General features: G+C 42.4%; 1 protein-coding gene across 1 annotated transcript in view; it reads left to right on the forward strand.

Annotated features, from left to right (window-relative positions):
* The window catches only part of MYO3B (myosin IIIB), a 295217-nt gene that overhangs the window by 179494 nt on the left and 93366 nt on the right, over positions 1 to 22357 (forward strand). Inside the window, exon 23 of the mRNA XM_056861063.1 lies at positions 19288 to 19367. Within this exon, the coding sequence (XP_056717041.1) occupies positions 19288 to 19367 (80 nt within the window). The remainder of the gene's footprint in view (positions 1 to 19287; positions 19368 to 22357) is intronic.

A 22357-nucleotide genomic window follows, 5' to 3' on the forward strand; every position in this document is an offset into this window, starting at 1 on the left:
ACTTTGAAAGATTTGAAAAATTACTCTTTTTATACATATGAACACTTATACACGGCTTTTGTAGGTCATTTTTGTACATTCTGTCTTGTGCTGTCTTCATATTTATGTAGTAGCTTATAAAGAGATTTTTGCACTTTGTTTAAATTATTTTAGCTTCTGTACTGATTTCCAAATCTTTAGATACTTGTACAGTGGTGTCTATTTTTTCTTTCACCACTTGGAGGTTGGCAACCCTACCTGAATCCTACCACCCCATTCATTACAGTTTGAAACCTGCTTCCAGCCTAAGGAAACGTCCTCCAATTTAAGTAGCTCTTCCTCCAACAGAGGAACTGCTCTACTCAGTGGTTGCCCTAACTGTAATTGTGAAGTTTTAAATAGTTACAACATGTTGTAAGCCGCCTCAAGCCCGGCATTGCCAAGGAGGGCTGGGATAGAAATTGAAAAATAAATACCTAAAAAATAAATAAAAGAGTCTTGTACTGGGAGGAAACATGGGGCGAAAATGCATGGTCGCTTTAGCCTTCTTTATTCCCTGTTTCAGCCAGGATCAGCCAGGATCGTACGCACGTTCGGAGAAACGCATGGGTTCAATCCTGGCTGAATCCTGGCTGAAACAGGGAATAAAGGAGGCTAAAGCGACCATGCGTTTTCATCCAGAAACTCGAGTACATGTGTTTTTTCGTTGTCCTTTTTACAACGAAATGCGAATGAAGATTATTTACCCTCTACTAAAGAAAATCCCAGGTCGTTCTGAAAAAACTCTACTCGAAAAAATCCTCTCTGATGAAAATTCACAGGTCACAAGTAATATTGCTAAGTTCTGTGCTTTTGTTAAAAAAGTTTGCTGCGAGTACGACTGAAAAAATGTTAAATGAATTTAAATCTCAAATTTTATATTTATATTTTTACTGTATTTTATTTTAATTTTAACTTTTATAGATTATTTATAGGCTCCATGGTTACTGGAATTACACAAGTGGTAAAAAGGTCTTACTGTTATCATGAATTAGTCTTCTGTTGTTGTCCTATCGAAAATTGTTTTCTTCTTCACTTGAATGTTTTATAGATGTGAATATGCATTTTATTGGTCAAAGTCTGACAATAATAAAAGTAAAGGATGACTTGGCATCCTCAAATATGGAGCATCTTTTGAAATCTAGAACATCTGCCAACCTTAGTAGAGGGGTGGTGGAAGAATTTCTAAATTGGCAGTAATGATGGAAGAATTTCATTCCAAGTGAAAGGAAATCTAAGTTTCCAAAGGATGCCATTTTAAGGGGTCAATGTTTGCTTTGTGATTCTTCCCCCGCCCCCTTCCATTTTTTTTAAAATAAAGCACTAAAAGTAATGGAGATTACCTTTTTGTTGTTGTTTTAGTAAATAATTGTGCTTCACTAAGAAAAGGATAAAGAAATTAGCATATCTCAGGTGGAAATTTAGTGAATAATTTCCCCCCCAATTGCTATCTATTGCTGACTTTTGTTGTGATGCACTCAGAAGAGGATAGGGTTGCCAGGTCCCTCTTTGCCACCGGCAGGAGGTTTTTGGGGCGAAGCCTGAGGAGGGTGGGATTTGGGAGGGACTTCAATGCCATAGAGTCCAATTGCCAAAGCGACCATTTTCTCCAGGTGAACTGATCTCTGTCGGCTGGAGATCAGTTGTAATAGCAGGAGATCTCCATCTAGTACCTGGAGGTTGGCAACCCTAGAAGAAGAACTGGCATCTGCCTGCATCACCTTATGCTGGGGAGTCAGAAATCAATGTGCTGATTATTGGTATGGTGAGAAACAAATATATGTTTGACATCAGCTACATTTTACTCAATGGAGCCTTTCCCCCCAAACGTGACGTAGGGTTAGACCAACCAGCTTTCTGCAGGTGAAAAATGGAGGTTTCATATAGATCATATGTATTCACTTAAATGTAGTATGCTTCCACTTAACCTTATGTTTTTCCTCCCCCACTTTTTTATTTCTACGAATAGTAGGGGAGGGGACTCCAAAGCTATTTACAGTTTATTAATTCCCCTCCTAATAAAATCCACTGGGAGTTTGGACTCATATGCTTTCCCTGCTAACAGATAAGTGGAGACTCCCCCCCCCTCCCCGTGATATAATGGATCAGTAACAAAGCTATTACAATGATAATGTCTCCATTTGTAGATAAATCAAAATGTATATTTTCCAATAAATGAACCAAGTTAATTGAAAGGCTGCAGCGCTTGTCTTAGAACTCAAATGGTTTTCTTTCTTTTCCTTGTCTGGCCCTTATGATTAAACTTGTAAAAAAACTACTAATTGTTTTTTCCCAGGTCGCCAATGCTTTGTGCACAAAGAGCTGTCTTGAACCACAGATGAGCAAAAAAAAATCAGTTGTGAACTTTACTGGCCTGAAGATGATGGGACGTCAGTTAATTTGATTAAATATAGATTAACTAGGAATATATGTGAGGGATTTTATACCTTTAGTGGGCTTTTGTTGGGGCCCTGCACAACTCTAGGCTGTTTTAGGAGCAGCTGTTTCATGTTGGGAAAGCCGAAGCAGGTCTACTTGGAAGTCTTATGTTATTCAGTGGGGCTTGCTTCCAGGAAAGTATCCTTAGGATTGCATGACAAAATCTTAAAATCATGACCTCAAAAATCTGATCCCCCACCCTTTAATTTTGTAACACCTGGCCTGATGGAGAGTTCTGGTGAACTCCAAAGCTTGCACACTCTTGTGTGCAAAAGGTATTACATAGATTGTGTCTTTAGGATTGCAGCCTAACTTCATCAGTTACCTCACGCTTGCATAGGGTTGCCAGCTCCAGGTTGGGAAATACCTGGAGATTTTGGGGGCGGAGCCTGAGGAGGGTGGGATTTGGGGAGGGAAGGTGCTTCGATGCCATACAGTCCAAATGCCAAAGCAGCCATTTTCTCCAGGTGAACCGATCTCTATAATGGCTAGAGATCAGATGTAATAGCGGGAGATCTCCAGCTAGTACCTGGAGGTTGGCAACCCTCTGCTTGCAAGAAACTGGTTGTCTGAATCCTGTTGAAAGACAGAGTTTTTCCAGTTTGGTGTTGCAGATCTCAAACAATAATCCCTGGATAACCTGATCAAGGACCTCTCTTTCATGTACCATGAGGCAGCTGAGGAAACCCAGGCTTATCAGGTTGCAACCTGAAGGACTCCAGTCCTAGCAGATTGGAGGTGAGGTGGGTGAGGCTGTTTTTGCCATTCCTCCCTGATCCTAGCATCCACAGTTCACCTCAACTTGCAGTAGTTTACTGGCAACATTATTCTCTGGCTACCCCAGGGAACCATAATTGAGTCCAAAACTGGGGACCATGGCTTTAAAAACAGCAACATGAGTGTATGGTTTCACAATGCAGAGTGCATTCATACCTTGTTAAAATTAAAAATAATTTAACCAAAAGAAACATTTTAAATTGCCCCAAAACTGCTGTAGGGATGGGGCAGGGAGTATATTACTTGTCATGGACACTGTTCAGTAGGTGCCTGCAATAGTCACATCTGTACATACACAGTGGTCCCTTTCATACTTTTGAAGGGCCAATTTCAACTCTGAGTATAGCTCGAGGATCTTTAACGACCTAAAAACTGCTTTGACTGGAGGCCATGGTGAGACTGTGGTTCATTTCTGAATAGGTGTACCACAGATAGTCGAACAGTACCTCCACCAGGTCTCTTACAAACTATTGCCTGTTTTGTGGGGCCACATAAAGAAGAAAGTAGTCCAACAGATATATTGGGCCCAAATTGTTAAGGCCTTTATAGGGTAAAACCAGCATCTTTTTGAATTCTGAGCTGAAAATGATATTATGCCAGTGCAAATGATGTTAACATTTCTTGCATTGAACACACATGAATGTGCCTTATACTGGATCAGGCCATTGGTCCATCAAGGTCCATATTGTCTATTCAGACTGGCAGCAGCTCTCCAGGGTCTCAGGCAGAGGTCTTTCACATCATCTAATGCTAGATCCTGTAACTGGAGGTACCAGGGTTTGAACCGGGGACCTTCTGCATGCCAAGCATTTGTCCTACTGCTAAGCCACAGCCCCCACCCCCCAATAATGGAGGCAGGCTACCATGTTCGTGGTGATACAAAGCAAATTGTTAAATACCACTAACAGATTAGATATGACTTTCCCCTTTTTAAGGCTTTTATTCACCCTTTGTACCCATGTCTACACATTTTATCATGTTGTATCAGACAAAAATTGCAAACTAATTCATCTGAACAACCCAATTCATCTGAACAATTCATTTTATACTGAGCACATTAAAATTACAGCTAGCATTCAGATTGTGGAAAATGCGCTCAGTAGGAAGGCTAATGGTTTTAGCACAAATTATTTGATTGAGGATCACATTTGATAGCATAGATTGTAGTTGAAATGAAGAAATATTTTGATAGTTATGTACATGTCTATAATGAAAGATAGATGCATTGCGGGAACTATGGTGGGATGCAATAATTATCTTCAAAGAAAGAAAATTTAACTGCAATTAGAGGAGCACAAGTAGAACTATTCTGAAAGGAACAGTGCTGGATATTGAAGCATTAGGTGGGGATGCGCTTTCTAAAGCTCTGCCCTTCCAGGCCTATGGGCTTAAACCCGGGATGTCAAACATATGGCCCAGGGATGGATCCGGCCCCTTGAGAGCTCTTATCTGGCCCACAAGCCAGCCAAGGCAGCACCCCCCTGGTCCTGATCTGGGCTGGTGAGGCATGGCCTGGCCCAACCAAGTGACATTTATGTCATTCTGGCCCTCATAACAAATGAGTTTGACACCCCTGAGACTTGGACCTTTCACCCTGTATCATTTTCCAGACCTGAAATGGCTCTGGAAGCACTACTTGCTCTGTCGAGGAAATGTAATATGTAGCTCATCGATACACATGCAGACCTCCTTCTTCCCCAGAGATGTTTCAGCTCAGGAAATTGGCATGGGGAGGGAAGATCTAAGGCTTGTCCTTCTGTGCATCAGAGTCCTGATCCGAATCAAGCCCTCTTACTGATTCTGTGAGTCACTCAGAAGTTCAGAACACTGTCTCTCTGGGGAGGTGTCTGGGGAAAACGTAATGTGTAATTTGCTCCTGAAGGCATGCAGTGATTAGTATGTCCCCCATGGCCAGTTTATGTTTATTTTATTTATTGGTGAAATGGGAACAGGTTTTCTTTTTATTCATTCAGTGCCTGGAAATGGTTGCAATTAGCACCATAGCAACATTGCCTGAATATAAATGAGCAATACCCTGCCTTTCTTTTGCACGTGTGGCAATCCAAGCTCAACATTGGCAACTTGGCTGTTGCTATGGCCTTGTTTGTACATGCGCATACGACATTTCCTTATGGTACCTAATGGTAAAACATACCATCTGGAATATTAACTGCAGTATCTGTGTTCGATTTTATTTACATGCTCATTTCAGTGTGTTGTCTAGGGACAGTGGTGATGCTGTTTTGCTCTGATTTTCTACTTTGTTTTGACAAGGTCCACCTTCAGTATCCCTTCACCACTCCGCAAGGTCCAAAGGTCAGTGGTCCTTTGAACCCTTATTTGTGTTTCTCTTTGCCAAAACTCAAAACTGAGCAGCATCAGCAATAAATGGTACCCGACTTTCAAATTTGTATTTTTTAAGCCAATAATAAAACCATTCTTGAAAGAAGACATCCTCTAATGAACATTTTTCTTTGCTAATGCAGATGTCTATAATGGGAACAACCCCCCCCCCCATGTGAACCTAAATGCCACTTTGGAAAGAATTATAACCCACTGCAGTATTTTTCTGGCTTCAAAAATGAATCACCTGCACCTCCACTTAAGGTGCTTAATTTCTCTTATATCATATTAGGGACTGGATTCTGTCAGCTTTTTCACTCATCAGACATACCCAATTCTCTCTCTTTATGACAGCGCCTGTTCCACATATCTTTGGCCATTTAAGCCTCATGATTCCCAACATAGCTTTTTTGGTAGTCAAGGAGGACTTCTTCCACCATTTATGACCAGTGGAAAAGTTGGTTGGGACCACCTCTAGGTTCTATTGTAAGCACATTATTATCTCCATAATGTGTACATCTCAGTAGCATTCTGCCATCATGTACATTATTGTTTTCATAATGTAACATAAATTACATAAATTCTTCAGCCACCCCAAAAGTCACGGAAGCCTTCAGCGTCTGGGTGTTATATGTACCTCCGAGCCTTAGCTGTTAAATTATTAACAGGCATTTACCGGCATCCTGTACCACTACCAAAACGGACAACAGCCTAACATAATTCAAGAAAGAAAAAACCAAGACCATCTAAGAAGAGGATCATATTATATTTTATTTTTGTTTAAGCCTGCCTTACAGTTTATTATATAGTTTATGTTACATTATGAAAACAATAATGTACATGATGGCAGATGGCAGAATGCTACTGAGATGTACACATTATGGAGATAATAATGTGCTTACAATAGAACGTATATACATTTTTCATACCACATGTTATATGCTTCAAATATAACCATTTGATTTATTCTATATATATAAGTTTAATTATTTGTATAGCCTACAACTGTAATTCTGATTACTACTACTTCTATCACAGTTGAGATTACTAGTTTGAATACCACCAGGAGGTTTGCAACTCTATTGATAGGTGTGGAGGGAGATTAAGACTTTTTTTCTTATATGTGCTTAGTGCTGTGAGTGCTATACAAATAATAATAATAATAATAAAACTGATAAATATTAAAACTGATCCCACAAATATAATAATACTAATACTACTACTACTAATAATAATAATATTTGTGGGATCAGTTTTTACGTTTGATTAACATTCAAGCGGCTAGAGTAACTTGTTTATACAATCTACACTATTGCCAAAGGTTTATCCACAAGGGAATAACTGAATTTTATTATATCTAAAAATTGTACATTGACTGGAGAAATTGTAATTTCTAACTACAACGTTATCTCATTCTCAAGAAATCTGGAAACTGAGAATACAGTACACCTTTGTAAAGTTGTGAGATCTAGCTAGGCAAGACAGCATGATGCCAGCCAAAATAAATTTCATTAGCTGGTAACCTCTGTTGTTAAGTACAGATTAAGTCTGCACCAGCAATCTGTACACATAATGATTAGATGGATATGTACTGTCGACGAGTGTCCTTGTACAGTTATTGCTCTGCTGAGTTCTGTAGTAGTGTCATAGTCAGCTAACGGTTGTGACTTATTTGTTGGACATGGTTATGGATATCATTAATTAACATTTCAAAATAGGCTAGAGTATTATATTGGGTTGGTTGCAAAGCGCTGCTAGTGGAGGGATGCTAATGGACTGGGGCTTCTCTGCCTTGCCTCTTCCCTCCCAGTGCAGCCCACAGAGTCCCCTCTGCCCAAATTCAGCTCCTGGGGGTGAAGCCAACATCAAAAACAGTGGGGGACACAAAGTGAGGATCTGCATTGGATGGGGGGCATCGGTGAAAATTATTCTCTCCTCCTCTGCCAGTGGAACTGCCATGCTGCCAGTAGAATGGCAGTTACAATGGCAGAATGGCACCTTTGGATTCAACCCACTTTTAATTGCTGTTTTGTTCTTTTTAAAAGCACAGTTCATTTAGCTAAAGAGAACTGTAATAAAATGTGATAAACCCCTGAAACCCTGTGAAAGCTGGACAGTGAAGAATGCTGATAGGAAGAAAATAGATTCCTTTGAAATGTGGTGTTGGAGGAGAGTGTTACCGTGGACTGCCAAAAACAAACAAACAAACAAATCAGTGGGTTATAGATCAAATCAAGCCTGAACTGACGCTAGAAGCTAAAATGACTAAACTGAGGCTATCGTATTTTGGTCACATCATGAGACGACAAGAGTCACTGGAAAAAGACAGTCATGCTAGGAAAAGTTGAGGGCAGCAGGAAAAGTGGAAGACCCAACAAGAGATTGACTGACTCAATAAAGGAAGCCATGGCCCTCAATCTGCAAGATCTGAGCAAGGCTGTCAAAGATAGGACATTTTGGAGGACTTTCATTCATACGGTCGCCATGAGTCGGAAGCTACTTGACGGCACTTAACACACACACAAACCCCTGACCTGGACATTTCAGGCTAGCCTGATCTCATCAGATCTCAGAAGCTAATCAGGGTTGACCCTGGCAAGTGTACCAGGGCCATGACACAGAGGCGGGCCATGGCAAACCATCTATGAATGACTCTTGTCTTGAAAAGCCCACCAGGGGTCACCATAAGTCAGACGTGACTTAACAGCAAGAAACCCTATTTTAGCTGGCTAAGAAAATGAGCTGCAGATTGAGAAGTCCCTTGTTCAGATCTCACTTCTACCATGAATATATTATGTGCGGATAAGGTTGCCAGCCCAAATATTGTTGCAAGAATTGTAACAAGATAAAGGTATGAGGCATTGCAACTATTTCTTTTTGAGTATATAATGTAGGATTAGCAGTTACACTAAGTGGTGCATATGTCCTTTTGCTTCTACTATGTTCTGCTTATATTTGTGAATGGCTATTACAGAGACACCATAAGTCTCATAAATTCTCATCCAATGAAAATGTGGCACTGTCCCTGGGCTTTTCACCATTTGGGGAAGTGCAGAGTGAAGCCAAAGGGGGTGACAGCTAAGGACAGAAGGAATGGTGAACAGGAACAAAGGGTTGAGGGAGTTCTAGAGAAGAGAAAGGCAAGAGGCAGATGCAAGAAAACCAAGTAACATTTACCATGAATCTTTCATAGAATGTTTCTGGCAATCCCCTAACATGTCGGCATACTTCATGGAAGAAGAATTCAGTGTGCTCCTCACCCAGAGGAGATAATATCAAGTGATACATAGAATCATAGAGTTGGAAGGGGCCATACAGGCCATCTAGTCCAAACCCCTGCTTAATGCTGGATCAGCCTAGAGCATCCCTGACAAGTGTTTGTCCAGCCTCTGCTTAAAGACTGCCAGTGAAGGGGAGCTAACCACCTCCCTAGGTAGCTGATTCCACTGTCAAACAACTCTTAAAAATAAATTCCTAATATCCTGTTTTTTTTATTTAGACCAACTCAAATAACACACATTATGTCGTAACTTTTTGAGTTCCCTGGAACTGCTTATCAGGCTGGATGTTTAAAAAAGAAGGGGGAAAGGAAGGGGGAAAACATATTTCAGGCCATGATCTACATCCTGTGATTCTTAGTGCATTTGATTCATTATCTATTTACAAAGTATCCCATTTAGAGTTTGATGTGTTTCCAGTATGTATAAAGCCTCCCCCCACAAGCAACAAGTCTCATGCTAGTTTCTGTAGAAGTTAAACTATTCTCCTGCTGAGATTACAGGAGCCAGCTTTGCAGTGATGTAGCAAAATTGGGATCTCAGCTGTTTTGAAAACTCTATCATTCTTTCCCAAAGAGAGTAAGTAGCACACACAATAAATAATACATTTTGCTTCTGAAGCAAAAGGTCGAAAAATGGGGAACTGACTACAGGGGAAAAAGTGCCAACTTCTAGCTACTCTGTCCATTGCTTTAATAATTATTTTGCTCGTGTTGCATGCTGTATAAAATAACTGCTGCCGATACTCATAGCACATAATACAAAACCTTGGCAGTTTTATCTTGTGCAAGCTGATGGAAACAAACAGAGCTTGGGCATTAGTGCATCTGATAAAGGATGCTCCGTGGTTGTGAAATCTGTGCAAGATCAAGGAAGAAATCTAATAATTCTGCCATTTCCTCTCCTTACCAATAGAGATCAGTATTCCTTTGGAGTTAAAAGATTATTGCATACTGCATTGTATTTTTATATACTGTCCCAGATGATATCTCCAACTTGTAGCCTGTGTTTCTGAAGGCAGATCAAAATTACATAGAGTTTAGGGATAATCTTGCCTCTTCTTGCCAGCATGGTGTAGTGGTTAAGAGCGGTGGTGTGGAGTGTTGAACTCTGATCTGGAGAATTGGGTTTGATTCCCCACTTCTCCACATGAGTGGCAGAGGCTAATCTGGTGAACTGGATTGGTTTCCCCACTCCTACACATGAAGCCATCAGGGTGACCTTGGGCTAGTCACACTCTCTCAGTCCCACCTACCTCACAGGATGTCTGTTGGGAGGGGAAAGGAAGGTGATTGTAAGCTGGTTTAATTCTGCCTTAAGTGGTAGAGAAAGTCGGCATATAAAAACCAAAAGGGCTAACGCAATTACTGTTTGAAACATTTATTGAAACGTTTTATTCATTCATGATCGCACTTCCCCCCTCCCTTTGGGGGTGGAACCGTTTTGCAGTCGTGTAATCCCCGTGGTTTCCAGAAATGCTTATAGAACGATGTTTTTCCTTTCTCCGTTTTCTAGACGGCTTCCCCCAAAGTGAATAAGATTGAGATGCTGTTTCTTTCTCCGCCCCTCTGTTGTCCACACCCACTGGGTAGCCCATGTCCCCTCCTCTTTCCCTCTGGTGGCCATGTGGTTTTTTTGTTTTAAAATAAATGCACTTGGAGTTACATTGGATTGTTATGTCTTCTTCTTAAAAAAAGGGATCAGGCAAGTTATTTAAAGCCAGCAAAGAAGCGACCCATTCTCCACCAGGTCTCCTTTGTTTCTGTGTTACAGACGAGGCTCGGACAAGACTGTAAAGGAAATTTGTTGCTTTTGTTCTTCTGATCCCCCCTTCCCTTGAGAGCTGCAGGAGAATGATTGTTTCTGAGTTTCTTCTTTCTTCCCCCTCCCCCCGTTTTCCTCCTGGTGCAATATCCCCAAGGGAAGATCTGAATGATTTCCTGCTTTTTGTCCCTTTGCATTCCCGTGAGAACTAGAAGCATCAGGGGAAACATGAGCCCATCATCCTATCTTCCCGATGCCTTACGATCCCATGCAAGCACACCAAAATACCAAGTGAGGTGGAGGGGAACCCAAGCAAGTTACATGGTGCTCCCTCCATGCCCCCTTCTCTCTTTTGTGCGCTGTTTCATTGGAGGAGCTCTCTGAAAGCAAACGTTTCAGAGAGGTTAGAACGAGTAGAAGTGCAGGGGGGAAATAGGAAATCGCATCCAGCACGATCGCTTTTAAGATGTTTTCCATACGTTTCCCAGCCTGGGTATGATAAGCCCCCAACTCTTCTTCTTCTTCTTATGGCACATCACAGGCAGGGGTGCAATACTGGCTATTTGTCAGATCCCAGAAGCTAAGCAGGGCTAATACTTGGATGGGAGACCACCAAGGAAGGGGAAGTCAGTGGCAATCCACCTCTGCTTAATCTCTTGCCTTGAAAACTCTATGGGGTCACCATAAGTTGACTGCAACTTGTCAACACTTTACACACACTTAAAGGCTTAAAAGGCAATAAAGTAGTTCCCAGGCAAACTTCCCTAGCAAAAAAATTGCTTCCAGTAGTTGGGTACCACCACAGAGAGGGCCCTATCTCTGGTCTTTTTCCTGTTGATAGAGAAACACATGCCTTTGATTGTACGTTTGCATCTTTCAGCTTATCTGCTTCATTATGCCACCGCTCTTGTCTTAATAATCTAAAGGCCTCCTAGTACCTCCTCAGGGTACTACCACTGGAGTAGGCCCCTGGCAACTTGAAAAAAGACCACCCTGCACAACATTGATCAGACGCAGTGGTGGCAGAGAATTATTTATTTGATTAGATATTTGTATTCCACCTTTCTCCCCAGTGGGGACCTAAAGTGATTTTACAGCATCATTCTCTCCTCCATTTTATCCTCACAACAATCCAGAGGTGGCTGAGTTGGAGTGACTGACCCAAGGGCACCCAGCAAGCTTCCATGGCAGAGTGGGGATTTGAACTTGGTTCTCCCAGATCCTTGTCTGACACTCTTAACCACTACACCAGGCTAGCCAGTGTATATACCAGTTTCTCAGCACCTCAGATATGACCTGTTAGTGCAAAGGCATTTAGTTAGGGTGCTGTTCACCCAATCAGCAGTAAAGGTTCTTTGCTGTCCTCATCACAGAACAGTGGGATCCAGCCTGTGGTTGGTTAAATGGTAGGTATAACTGCAAATGTATGCAAAAAGATTTTTGACAATACATTAATTTAGATAGATGAGGCGCCATAATGCCATCGGGGTCATAAGGGCAGGACTTTGGGGCGAGAAGTCCAGGGTTCTAGCTTATGGGCTCAGCATAAGGAGGAGCCAAAAACAGACGGTAGCTTTGCATTATGACCTAAAGGAGGTTCCCCATAAGACCATTAGACTCAAAAATTACTTGACTCTACCACTGCATAATGGCACATTTGGTCTACCGTTGAAAACATGATCAATGAATTTTCAGGGAGCCTTGAGATGGCCTGTGTATTTTTCAGGAGTTGGCATTAATGCAGTTATAAATGATTTACTCTCTGTTGAGCAATGGAATTGCACTTCTTTAAGCGGCAACTTTTCTGCTACTCAGCAGTTTTCTCCCTCTCCTCTGAAGAGACATAACCTGAAAACTTACCTAGTTCAGTTCAAAATGAAACCAATGTAAAGTTCTGAAAACATACTGTTTTGCAATTAGTCTAGAAATCCTTGACCAGGACTTAAAATGGCCCACAGAAGGAGAACGTATTTGAAGGGAATCTATCCCTACTCTTACAGTGCATTTTTGAGAGGAATGGGTATGCCGGTTTCAGGAGCCCCCCCACCCCCACTGGGGCCAAAACCTTCTCCTTCATGAAAAAAGCGTGTGCAATCATTCATAGGGTTGCGTATCTTGTGAAAATAAAAAAGGGGTGTTCCCGGCCCGGAAGGGCTTTGAAGGCCACCTAAAGGCAGCTCCTCCCCCAGCCTGGCACCGGAACACCCTGGGAACGCTTTCTGGGATGCTGGGATGCCTCCTGGGACACCGGCGCGAGCTTTTACACTGGTGGGATGCTGGCGGATGGCCCCGTTGGTGTCCCGGGGTGGTGGTGCTGCGGCACCAACCAGCGTCCAGGCCTTCCTGCCGGCATTGAGGCCATGAACTCCGGCATAAGTTGCCCGGATGCTGGTGCGGGGGCCCCGGATGCCAGTGCAGCGCCTTCGTGGCCTCCTAAGGGCTTTCGCCCTTCAGGCTCAGGAATGCACTGTTGGAGAGCTGTTTCATTGAGTGTGATAGGCCTGTGGTACTCCGTCACAAATCCCAAGAAAATCCACTCTTTTTTACTTTCTTCTGTCCGGAGGTAAAACTGCCTTGTTGATAATTTTCCAGAAAATGGTATAATAATCTCTGATGCATGGCTTTTGTCAAAACTACATGAAACTCCTTCAACATTTGGTGAGCCTGCAGACGTAATTCATGGAATGGAGTTGAGCTTGCAGCAAAGTATAAATAGACCCATTAAGGATTTGGTGCAGATCAGATCCTGCTAACTGCATAAAGAATAGGGAATAGTGCTGTCAAGCAGCTGGTCATGCCCAGGCTATTGAGATATTTGGAAAGAAGCAGAAAGCTGTAATTCAGTGAGGGGAAAAAATGCTTTTTCCCCCTGACAGTTGAGAACAGAGAGGCACTTCAGAAAATGTTCTTATATTGTGCGTGAAAGGATAGAGGCTTGCAAGCTTACACACAAAGGTATTAATTTTATTTTATTTATTTCATTTATACTCTACTTTTCTGCCCAATGTGGACCTGAAGTGGCTTACAATATTCTTCCCTCCTCCATTTCACTCTCCCAACAACCCCGTGAGGCAGGTTAGATGGAAAGGATGTAACTGGCCCAAGGTAACCCAGCAAACTTCCATGGCAGAGTGGGGATTTCATTCTGGGTCTTCCAGATCCAACACCCTGACCACTACAACACATTGATGTATCACATATCCCACAATCCATTCTCCATGAGGGCTGAGTGGTAAAACTAAGATGTGGCAGTGAAGAACATGACTACTAGTACTTCATGCACAGTACACTGCCAAAGACTGTGTAAGTAAACCTCATCAGTGATTTCCCAGTCATGCCTGATAAGTGGGATTGCCAACCTCCTGGTGGTGGCTGGAGATCTCCAGGTGGTGGCTGGAGATCACTGTTACAACTGATCAGTTCCCCTGGAGAAAATAGCCACTTTGGCAATTGGATTTTATGGCACTGAAGTGTGTACTTTTTCATTTAGATAGGTAGGTTCCCCCACCCCATGATTCTATTTTGTTGCTATTTAATCATGAAAACATGTCACATATGCCATATTTGTACAGATAGGTTTTATGTATGCTGTTTCTCTGTAATGTTTCCCCTAAGTCAAATGACACTATTTCCCTGTGAAAACACATTCAGATTATTATTTTAAAATAAATGACTGTAACTGCTATTGAATAAACTATCTATTTTATGGGATTAATGTAAGATACATATATCGGTGATGAGTAATGTGTATAAGGAATACATGTATTTGCATGATAGAACAGCTGGACTGGGCGTGTTTGTGTGAGGGTGCATTTTTCTCCAGAGATGTGACCAATAATTGCACAATGTCTGATGGTAGGAAAAATGTTTTGTGTATAATATGCAGCAGATGAATCAAAACTCTGGGCTCCACAATCAACTTTATCCGTAAACAAAATCTGAAAAACCGTGTATCTTTTCTTGATGTTGTATACATTTTGTACATCATGTTTTCTGCATTTTTGGCATGACGCTTTATTAATTCTTCCATCCTCTTATGGATCTTTGCCGGTCGCTTGGACTCTTCTTTCTCCCAAAAGAGGCAACAGGTAGGAAAGCTGTGATCACAGATTCCTGAACTGACAAGATTCAAAAGTTAGTCTTAAATCTGTTCCATGGAACATGTTTTGACAATAAATTATAAGACTTTTTTGAAGACCGCTCTTAGCTCATGGACACCCTGCTGTTGGATACCTAAGTCCATGGAGGAAAAAGTAATTCCTAGATGATGGAACAAAAATTCCCTTCTGAGCACATTTTTTCCTATTTGTCTGATAGCCTGTTAAAAGAAAACAAACCTAAACCCCAATATGATTGGCCATGTTTTTACTCATGTATGCAATTTCCATGTCTGTAATACCAGCTTCCCAAGTGTTTCCCTGCAAACTTGTGTGTTAAAAATTCAAATTTGAACGCAGAATATCAAAGATCTTTTCAGTGTAATATGGCTGCTATATTTTTGGAATGTAGTTTTCCTATTAGATGAATTCAGTTTTCTAAAAAGGTAGTTTTTTTTTTTTTTTTAATGCTGCCTCTTTTCAGATATTTAGCATGGGCTGTAACTTTGGAATACAGAGAAGACTGTTTGGAATTAACATGGTTTTCTGTAAAAGTAAAGAGCTAAACAGCAGAGTTGCTGCAAACAAGGCGCTTTTTAACATCTGAAAGAAGTGTTAACGCTTTATTTACATTTAAATTAAAATGGAAACTTATTTATGTGTTATGTTTCTGAAAGGTGTGTGGCACATCTGCAGAAGCCTATTGTTTATTCATGCTGTAAATCCTTTGAAATGTGTTAAAATGCTTCCCACTCATTATAAAAATCCTGCCACCCATGGATTAGGACTTTGATGTCACCAATCCTGCTTCAAAGGGTTCTTTCAATGCTATTAATCACCGTTTAGCCTCTGAAGATATGTAGCCAGAGAAAACATTTGGACATCTTGTGCTCCACTCTCTACTTAAAACTTTGAAATATATCTGGAATGGTTTGCACATGCATCATTCTCATCATTTCCTCTCTCTCTCTCTCTTTCAAAGTTCCCCCCCCCCAAAGCTTCCCTCACACCATTAAAAAAAAACCTTTTATCCCCCCCCCGCTAAAAAAAACCCTACCCCCAAATGTTGGAAATGATAATTCTTTTTAAAATGTCAACAAACTGCTTAATGGATTCTCAGCGTTGGTGGGCATGATCCTGCTAAAGATGAGCGCAGTTCAGGCCTCATCTTGATTTTGGTGGAAGAGACTAATGATGGGGTAGTTGCCAACAACCTGGAGAAAAATGTCTTGCCCTATTAACAGATGCTTAGTGGGACGTTGTTTAACAGGGGATGTTATTTACTTGTCTCTCATGAAAAGCTCAAGCTGCCAGTATCCACACATTAACCTCTGGCCTTTTATGCAGGGACATTTCCTCATGGTCACCCCTGCTGACTGCTTTGGGGCTTCCTTTTGATTATGCATGCCTTTTCTGCCCGTCAGAGGTCGCCTCGCTCACCCTGCGCGTTTTGCCTGCATTTTCCAGATTCTGGCTAAAACAGCATCTGGAAAACACAGGCAAAATGCACAGGGAGAGCACGGCGGCCTCTGATGGGGGAGGGGAGGCATGCATAATCAAAAGGAAGCCCTGAAGCAGTCCACAAGGGTAACTGCAGGGAAAAGTCCCTGCATAAAAGGGACAAGGCATTTTCTCACTCCAATTATTGGCAACCCTAGCCAACAATCCAGTCTGAACCAGAGTTACAGTCTGAATTAGATCAGTGTCTTGGAAGGCTGCTGTTCTGTTTAGGATTGCACTGTTTAGAATACATTTAGCTCTCCTTTTGTAACCAGTGGAACTTAAAAGTACTTACCTTTGACAGGATTGGGCCATTAACCCCCCCCCCCCACACACACACACACAAACATCAATAAATATAGGCAGTCTTTGAAATCAGAGAGGCCTGAAGGTGATGTCATTCAAGGTCTCACTCTGTCCTAAGGCAAATTCTCCAAATGTCAACCCCCCCCCCAAATTAGATCACAGTGCTCCATCAGATAAGTGTGCCACGGTCACTGAGGTCCTTTACAGCTGAAAAGGAAGCAAAACTTTTATGTCAGGAAGTTCTGCCATGTTCTCATCACCTTTGAGTCACAGAGGATGAATCAGAGCTCACGAGAAGTCATGTGTGTGTTAAGTGCCGTCAAGTCGCTTCCGACTCATGGCGACCCTATGAATGAAAGTCCTCCAAAATGTCCTATCTTTGACAGCCTTGCTCAGATCTTGCAAATTGAAGGCTGTGGCTTCCTTTATTGAGTCAATCCATCCCTTGTTGGGTCTTCCTCTTTTCCTGCTGCCCTCTACTTTTCCTAACATGACGGTCTTTTCCAGTGACTCTTGTCGTCTCATGACGTGACCAAAATACGACAGCCTCAATTTAGTCATTTTAGCTTCTAGGGTCAGTTCAGGCTTGACTTGATCTATAACCCACTGATTTGTTTTTTTGGCAGTCCACGGAATCCGTAACACTCTCCTCCAACACCACATTTCAAAGGAATCTATTTTCTTCCTATCAGCTTTCTTCACTGTCCAGCTTTCACACCCATACATAGTAATAGGGAATATGATGGCATGAATTAATCTAGTCTTGGTGGCCAGAGTCACATCCTTACACTTCAAAATATTTTCTAGCTCCTTCACGAGAAGTCATACTGGTAGCTTTGTTCCTCTTCTCACCCACAAACTGGGTTCTTTGAATAGTGCTCGTAAATGCTGATGATCAATGATCTGTTATCTAGGCTTTTGTGCCTCTCCTTGAGCTCCCAGATCCCTGGGTGACCTGTTTACAGTTTCTTAAGGTAGCAAACGGCCTTTTTACACATCACACAAAATGAGATGGTAGATTAAACCGGCAGAATCTGGGCCATTATTGTTCAGACTCCTCTCTGTGTTTGTTTAGGTAAACGTTTTTAAGTTTTTGAAGTTCCTTGCATGTGTTAAAACTAGTACACTGGGGAATGGTCTATGCAAATCCTTTCCCTGATGTTGTAATTTACAGCATAACTGGAAGATTTCTAAATGCTGGAGCATGCAGAATGCCCCCTACCTGCCATCTAAAGTAGTACAGGCCAAGAATTCTGCCACCTTATTCTACATCAGGGGTGGGGAACCTTTTTTCTGCCAAGGGCCATTTGGATATTTGTAACATCATTCGAGTGCCGCGCATTCTGGCCCTGCCCCCTTTAACCCCTCCATTATCGCCACTTCCACCCCAGCCCTCTTGTAGTACAGAGGGAATACTGGTAAGCACTTGTCCCATGACAATTCCATAAACAACATCCACAGACGAGGAGTCCAAAATAGAGTGGATTTATTGGAAAAAGTCTACAGGTTTACAGCAGCTATAGGTAAATTGGCACGAATGGGGGACTAGAAACACGGTGTAGCTTATATGAAAGAACATTGGTCATATTTAGATAGCATTGGTAGGCATGGTAACCCCCCTCCCATGCAACTCAGAGTCAACTCAACAGGAATTTGGCGGTTAGCAAAGCAGTCCTTGGTCAGCACCTGGCAAAACCAAAACAACCCCAGTCTGGCGGCCTCTGCAAAGAGCAGGCCTGACAATACGTTCCTCCATGGCCCGGGTGGGAAAGGGTTAACAGTTCCTTGGGCAGTCCTAGCAGCTCCATAGCTAACGACTCTTCTGCAAGGGGGAAAGAAGGTTCCTTTTCTCAGCAAAACAAACTCACATCCGCCTTGAATAGAGGCTATTCCTGTCTGCAGGAGGGGGTGGATCCGTCAGTCTTAGATCCTTCTGAGCTAGAGATCTGCCAGAACCCACGAAGGGCCAGACCAAATGATTTCGCAGGCCTTATACGGCCCCCGGGCCTGACGTTCCCCACCCCTGTTCTACATCAAGGAAGAGATGCTTTGGGGAAGGAGAATACAGGCACAAGGAAACTCACTAGTGGGTAGCATGGTACCCATGGTCACCCCAATGGAGATCACACCCCCATGTACGAAAGCCCCTTCACAAAACAAGATGCATATTTTAAAACATCTTACTGCCATAGTGGAAAAAGGAGTTTCTTGAAATGTTCATCTTTATTCCTTTTCAGTAAATGAAGGTGTGTGTGTATGTATGAAAGCTGAAGAAACCCTTTTTCTTATCCAGTCTGTTCTACATCCCATTCCTTCTTTGCCTAGAAGGAACCCTGGATCCGATTGTCATGGACATTCCTACTAAGTACATCACTGATTTATTTTCACACAGTGACATCATAGGCAGGATTAAAACTCTTGTAAATTCATTTAAGTCAGTGGACTTAGTATGGAACTGTTGGTTTCCGCTCCAAGCCGTTCAGTCCTTGACATGCTGAGCTTGTAGTAGGACATGATCGTAAGTATGGGAGGGGGGAACGAAGTAGTAGTATTCTTCTAGATTCATTAACACAGAATACAGTGATTTCCTTTTCTTTCCTTATCACCTTAACATCTCTTCCAACTATCCGGAAGTAATGAGAGACTATCTGGTAGCATTCATGCTGCTGCTGCTCAGGCAAGTTTCCTGTCTTCCACATTGTCCTTCACACATTCTTCTTGCCCTTTCCCTAATTTTTTGCTTCCCCTCCTCTCTTAAAAAATAGGTAACTTGGCACAGACAAGAGCCAGAGTGACAGCAGCATCCAGGTCTTTACCCCCACAGCTCAGCGCTGGTCGCATCAAGGTAGGAACTCTACACTTAATGCCTTTGCTCACCTGTTTGAAAGGGATTCTCCACTTTGAGGCAACCTACTAGACCTAGAACAAATGCAGCCCGCAATGCTCTATTACATAGGGGAGTTGCTGGGTTGTTTTGGATTACCCCAGAAGCTACTGGGGTTACCAGCCTCCAGGTAGGGCCTGGAGCTCTCCTGGAATTACAACTGGCCTCCAGACTACAGAGATCAGTTCCCCTGGAGTAAGTGGCAGCTTTGGAGGGTGGGTTCTATGGAACGATACCCTGTTGATGTCCTACCCCTTCCGAAACCCCAGCTTCTCCAGACTCCACCCCAGATCTCCAGGAATTTCCCACCCTGGTGATGGCAACCCTAGCAGCTGTCTGGATGTGATTACTACAGCAATGAAATTATACTTTCGGATCGGGTTTAAAATGATTTTTGTGTGTTATGTATGAATTTTTTCCTGAAACTATTCATTTGTAAAGATGACATGTTCTAAACTTAAAAAAAAAAAAATTCAGATGCAGCTCATTTGCGTGAGGAGTTTCTCTTTTGATCAACATAATCTTTTTTTCTGTCTTATTTTTGCCTAGCCTTTTCCCTTGTAGTTGTACGCAGAAGGATTAATGGGTAATCTTCCTCTTGGGAATGAGTCATTAGCTCCTTAATAATCAAACACAGCCCTGTCACAAATTTGATGTTGTGAAAACTTAGATAGACAAGCCTATCTAAGTTAGGTCTGCAGGTTAGATGAGCACAACTAGGGCTAACACTAAGCCTAAGGATTCTTCACCAGCTCTGCTCCCTCTTCCTGTTTCTTATATTGGAGGCCATAGAGAGTGAAACTAGATGTAATGCTGGCAAATCTGTGATCAGATTTCCCCAATGTCCTTAAAATGGAAACAGGAGCCATGGAAGGTCTCTCATTGGATCAGGGACATGGTGAAGGCAGAGAGAACGTTTCTCTTCCCTCTTGCATGGTATTCCCAATTAAAAGTGCCCTCCAAGCAGATATTTAACCTTGACAAGGAAAAAGACAGGCAACCTCTGTTTGCCTGTCTTTTTTCCTTTCCGGGGATAATAACATTACAGGGGAAGGATCAAAGGCTTTCTTGATGCTATAACTTATCAGGATCAGTCGGGAAGTTTACCAGGTCAGACTGTCCATTGGAAGGGGTCGGACACAATCCTCCATCCCAGCCATGTCAGTTGTCATTCCTGTGCTTGATATCCAGGAGAGATGGCAGGGGAAAGTACAGGCAATCTGTCAGGTGCTGAGTTTCACTGGATGTTGTGAAGGTGGAGGGCAGGACTGAGTTCGAAAACTGAGACTTTTGGTGTCAACTCTGTATTTTCATGTTTCCTTCTATCCTCAGAGCTTTCCCTCTGGCTCATAAAACACGCAGTTTGACAAAGTAATAGAAAGAGGTTTCATGGCAGTCAAACTCATTACCTGATGATTGTGACACTTCTGATTTAATATTTATAAGACTTATACTTAACATGCATGTGGTGCTTTCAGCATTCAAAGCACTTCACATTCATTATCCCCATAAACTTTACGATAGCCCTGTATGGTAGGCCAATATTATTATTATCATCCTGTTGTAGTTGGAGGATGGGGTGGGGGCTCAAACAGTGCGGCTTGCTAAAGATCCTTTGAGGAATTTGTGGCAGAAGTTTCAAGCAGAGACCTCCCAGATCAGCCAGTATACCAGCTATTCCCCTTTGGGTACTTACAGTCAAACAAGAAAATAAATTCTTTTCAACTGAAAGAATGTATAAATACTGCACAGGAATCTAAACTTTATCAGTATCAGAAGTGCCTGCTTTTTTCTGTCAATAAGCCTAGATTCTCAAACTGTTTCCACTCTCAAATTCTAACAATCAGGATCCAAGAATCTTTCCCCCTCTCTCCTCTGATGGGAAAATTAGTTAGAGATGCTCCAAAATGTTGTCTGCCTAAGAGAGTTCTGAAATCCCTCCTTGATATCCTTCCCGGTGGACATCTCTGCAGTTCTAAGTAGAAGAGTGATATTTACTTGGTCATGTGACCCCCTGAAATGTTTGAAGTTATCTATGCTGATGCAGCATGTTTCTCCCTGTGCTATATTAGAGGGCTTTCTTTTAACCATCTCCTAGTGAGCGAGAGAGAGAGAGAGAGGCCTACGCTTTTAACTTGAGATGCATGCACAATTTTGAGCAGAAAAATAACACCTATCTCTGACTACAAACCCTTTCTTGTTCTACTGGCTTTTTTTGCATAGTATGGGCAGCCCATTCCTGACCCTTCAGCGGCTGGGGACGGCTTGGCTGAGGTGCCTCTAAAGCTGTTTTCCAGCCGCTGAAAGGCTTTAAAAAGCCTTTCAGAAGCTTTTAAATTTTTTAATGGGGCATTTTGCCCCATTGAGAACATCGAGGCTGCACCAGCAAAAAAGCAGGTGCAGCAATGCTGTTCTCCCCATCGGCGTGCCAGGCCGAAAGGGGACAGGAAGCTGCCTATGGGCAGCTCTGACCCCCGGCTCACCCTAGGAACACTCCCGGACACTGGCACGGGGTTTTGCGCCGGTGGGATGCCGGCAGAAGGCCCAGCCAGTGTCCCTGGGCAGTGCCTGGAGACCAGCGTCTGGTTCTTCCTCGCTGGTGTCTGAGCCCACCTGGACGGGTTCCCCCACCGGCATCCAAGGCCACTTATGCCGGCGCTGCACCTTTTGGGCCTCCAAGGGACTTTCGTCCTTTGAAATCAGGAATGGGCTGGAAATTATGATCAGGAGATAAAAAATAAGGCCAAGGCTGATGGTGCAAGATAAGTAAAAATATGTTTTATTACTCAGATAAAATTCCCTATGCGTTTCACCCAAGAGGCTTCTTCAGGGGAATCTGTAATATATAATATATGATTACATTACTGCGTTTATAAAATAGTTATTTAGTTAAAATGGTACAAGCAAATAAAACAGGCTGTACCATATACAAAACTGCTAGAGCTTATTTG

Source organism: Euleptes europaea, chromosome 15 (assembly GCF_029931775.1).
Source record: "Euleptes europaea isolate rEulEur1 chromosome 15, rEulEur1.hap1, whole genome shotgun sequence".
NCBI classification, from domain to species: Eukaryota; Metazoa; Chordata; class Lepidosauria; order Squamata; family Sphaerodactylidae; genus Euleptes; species Euleptes europaea.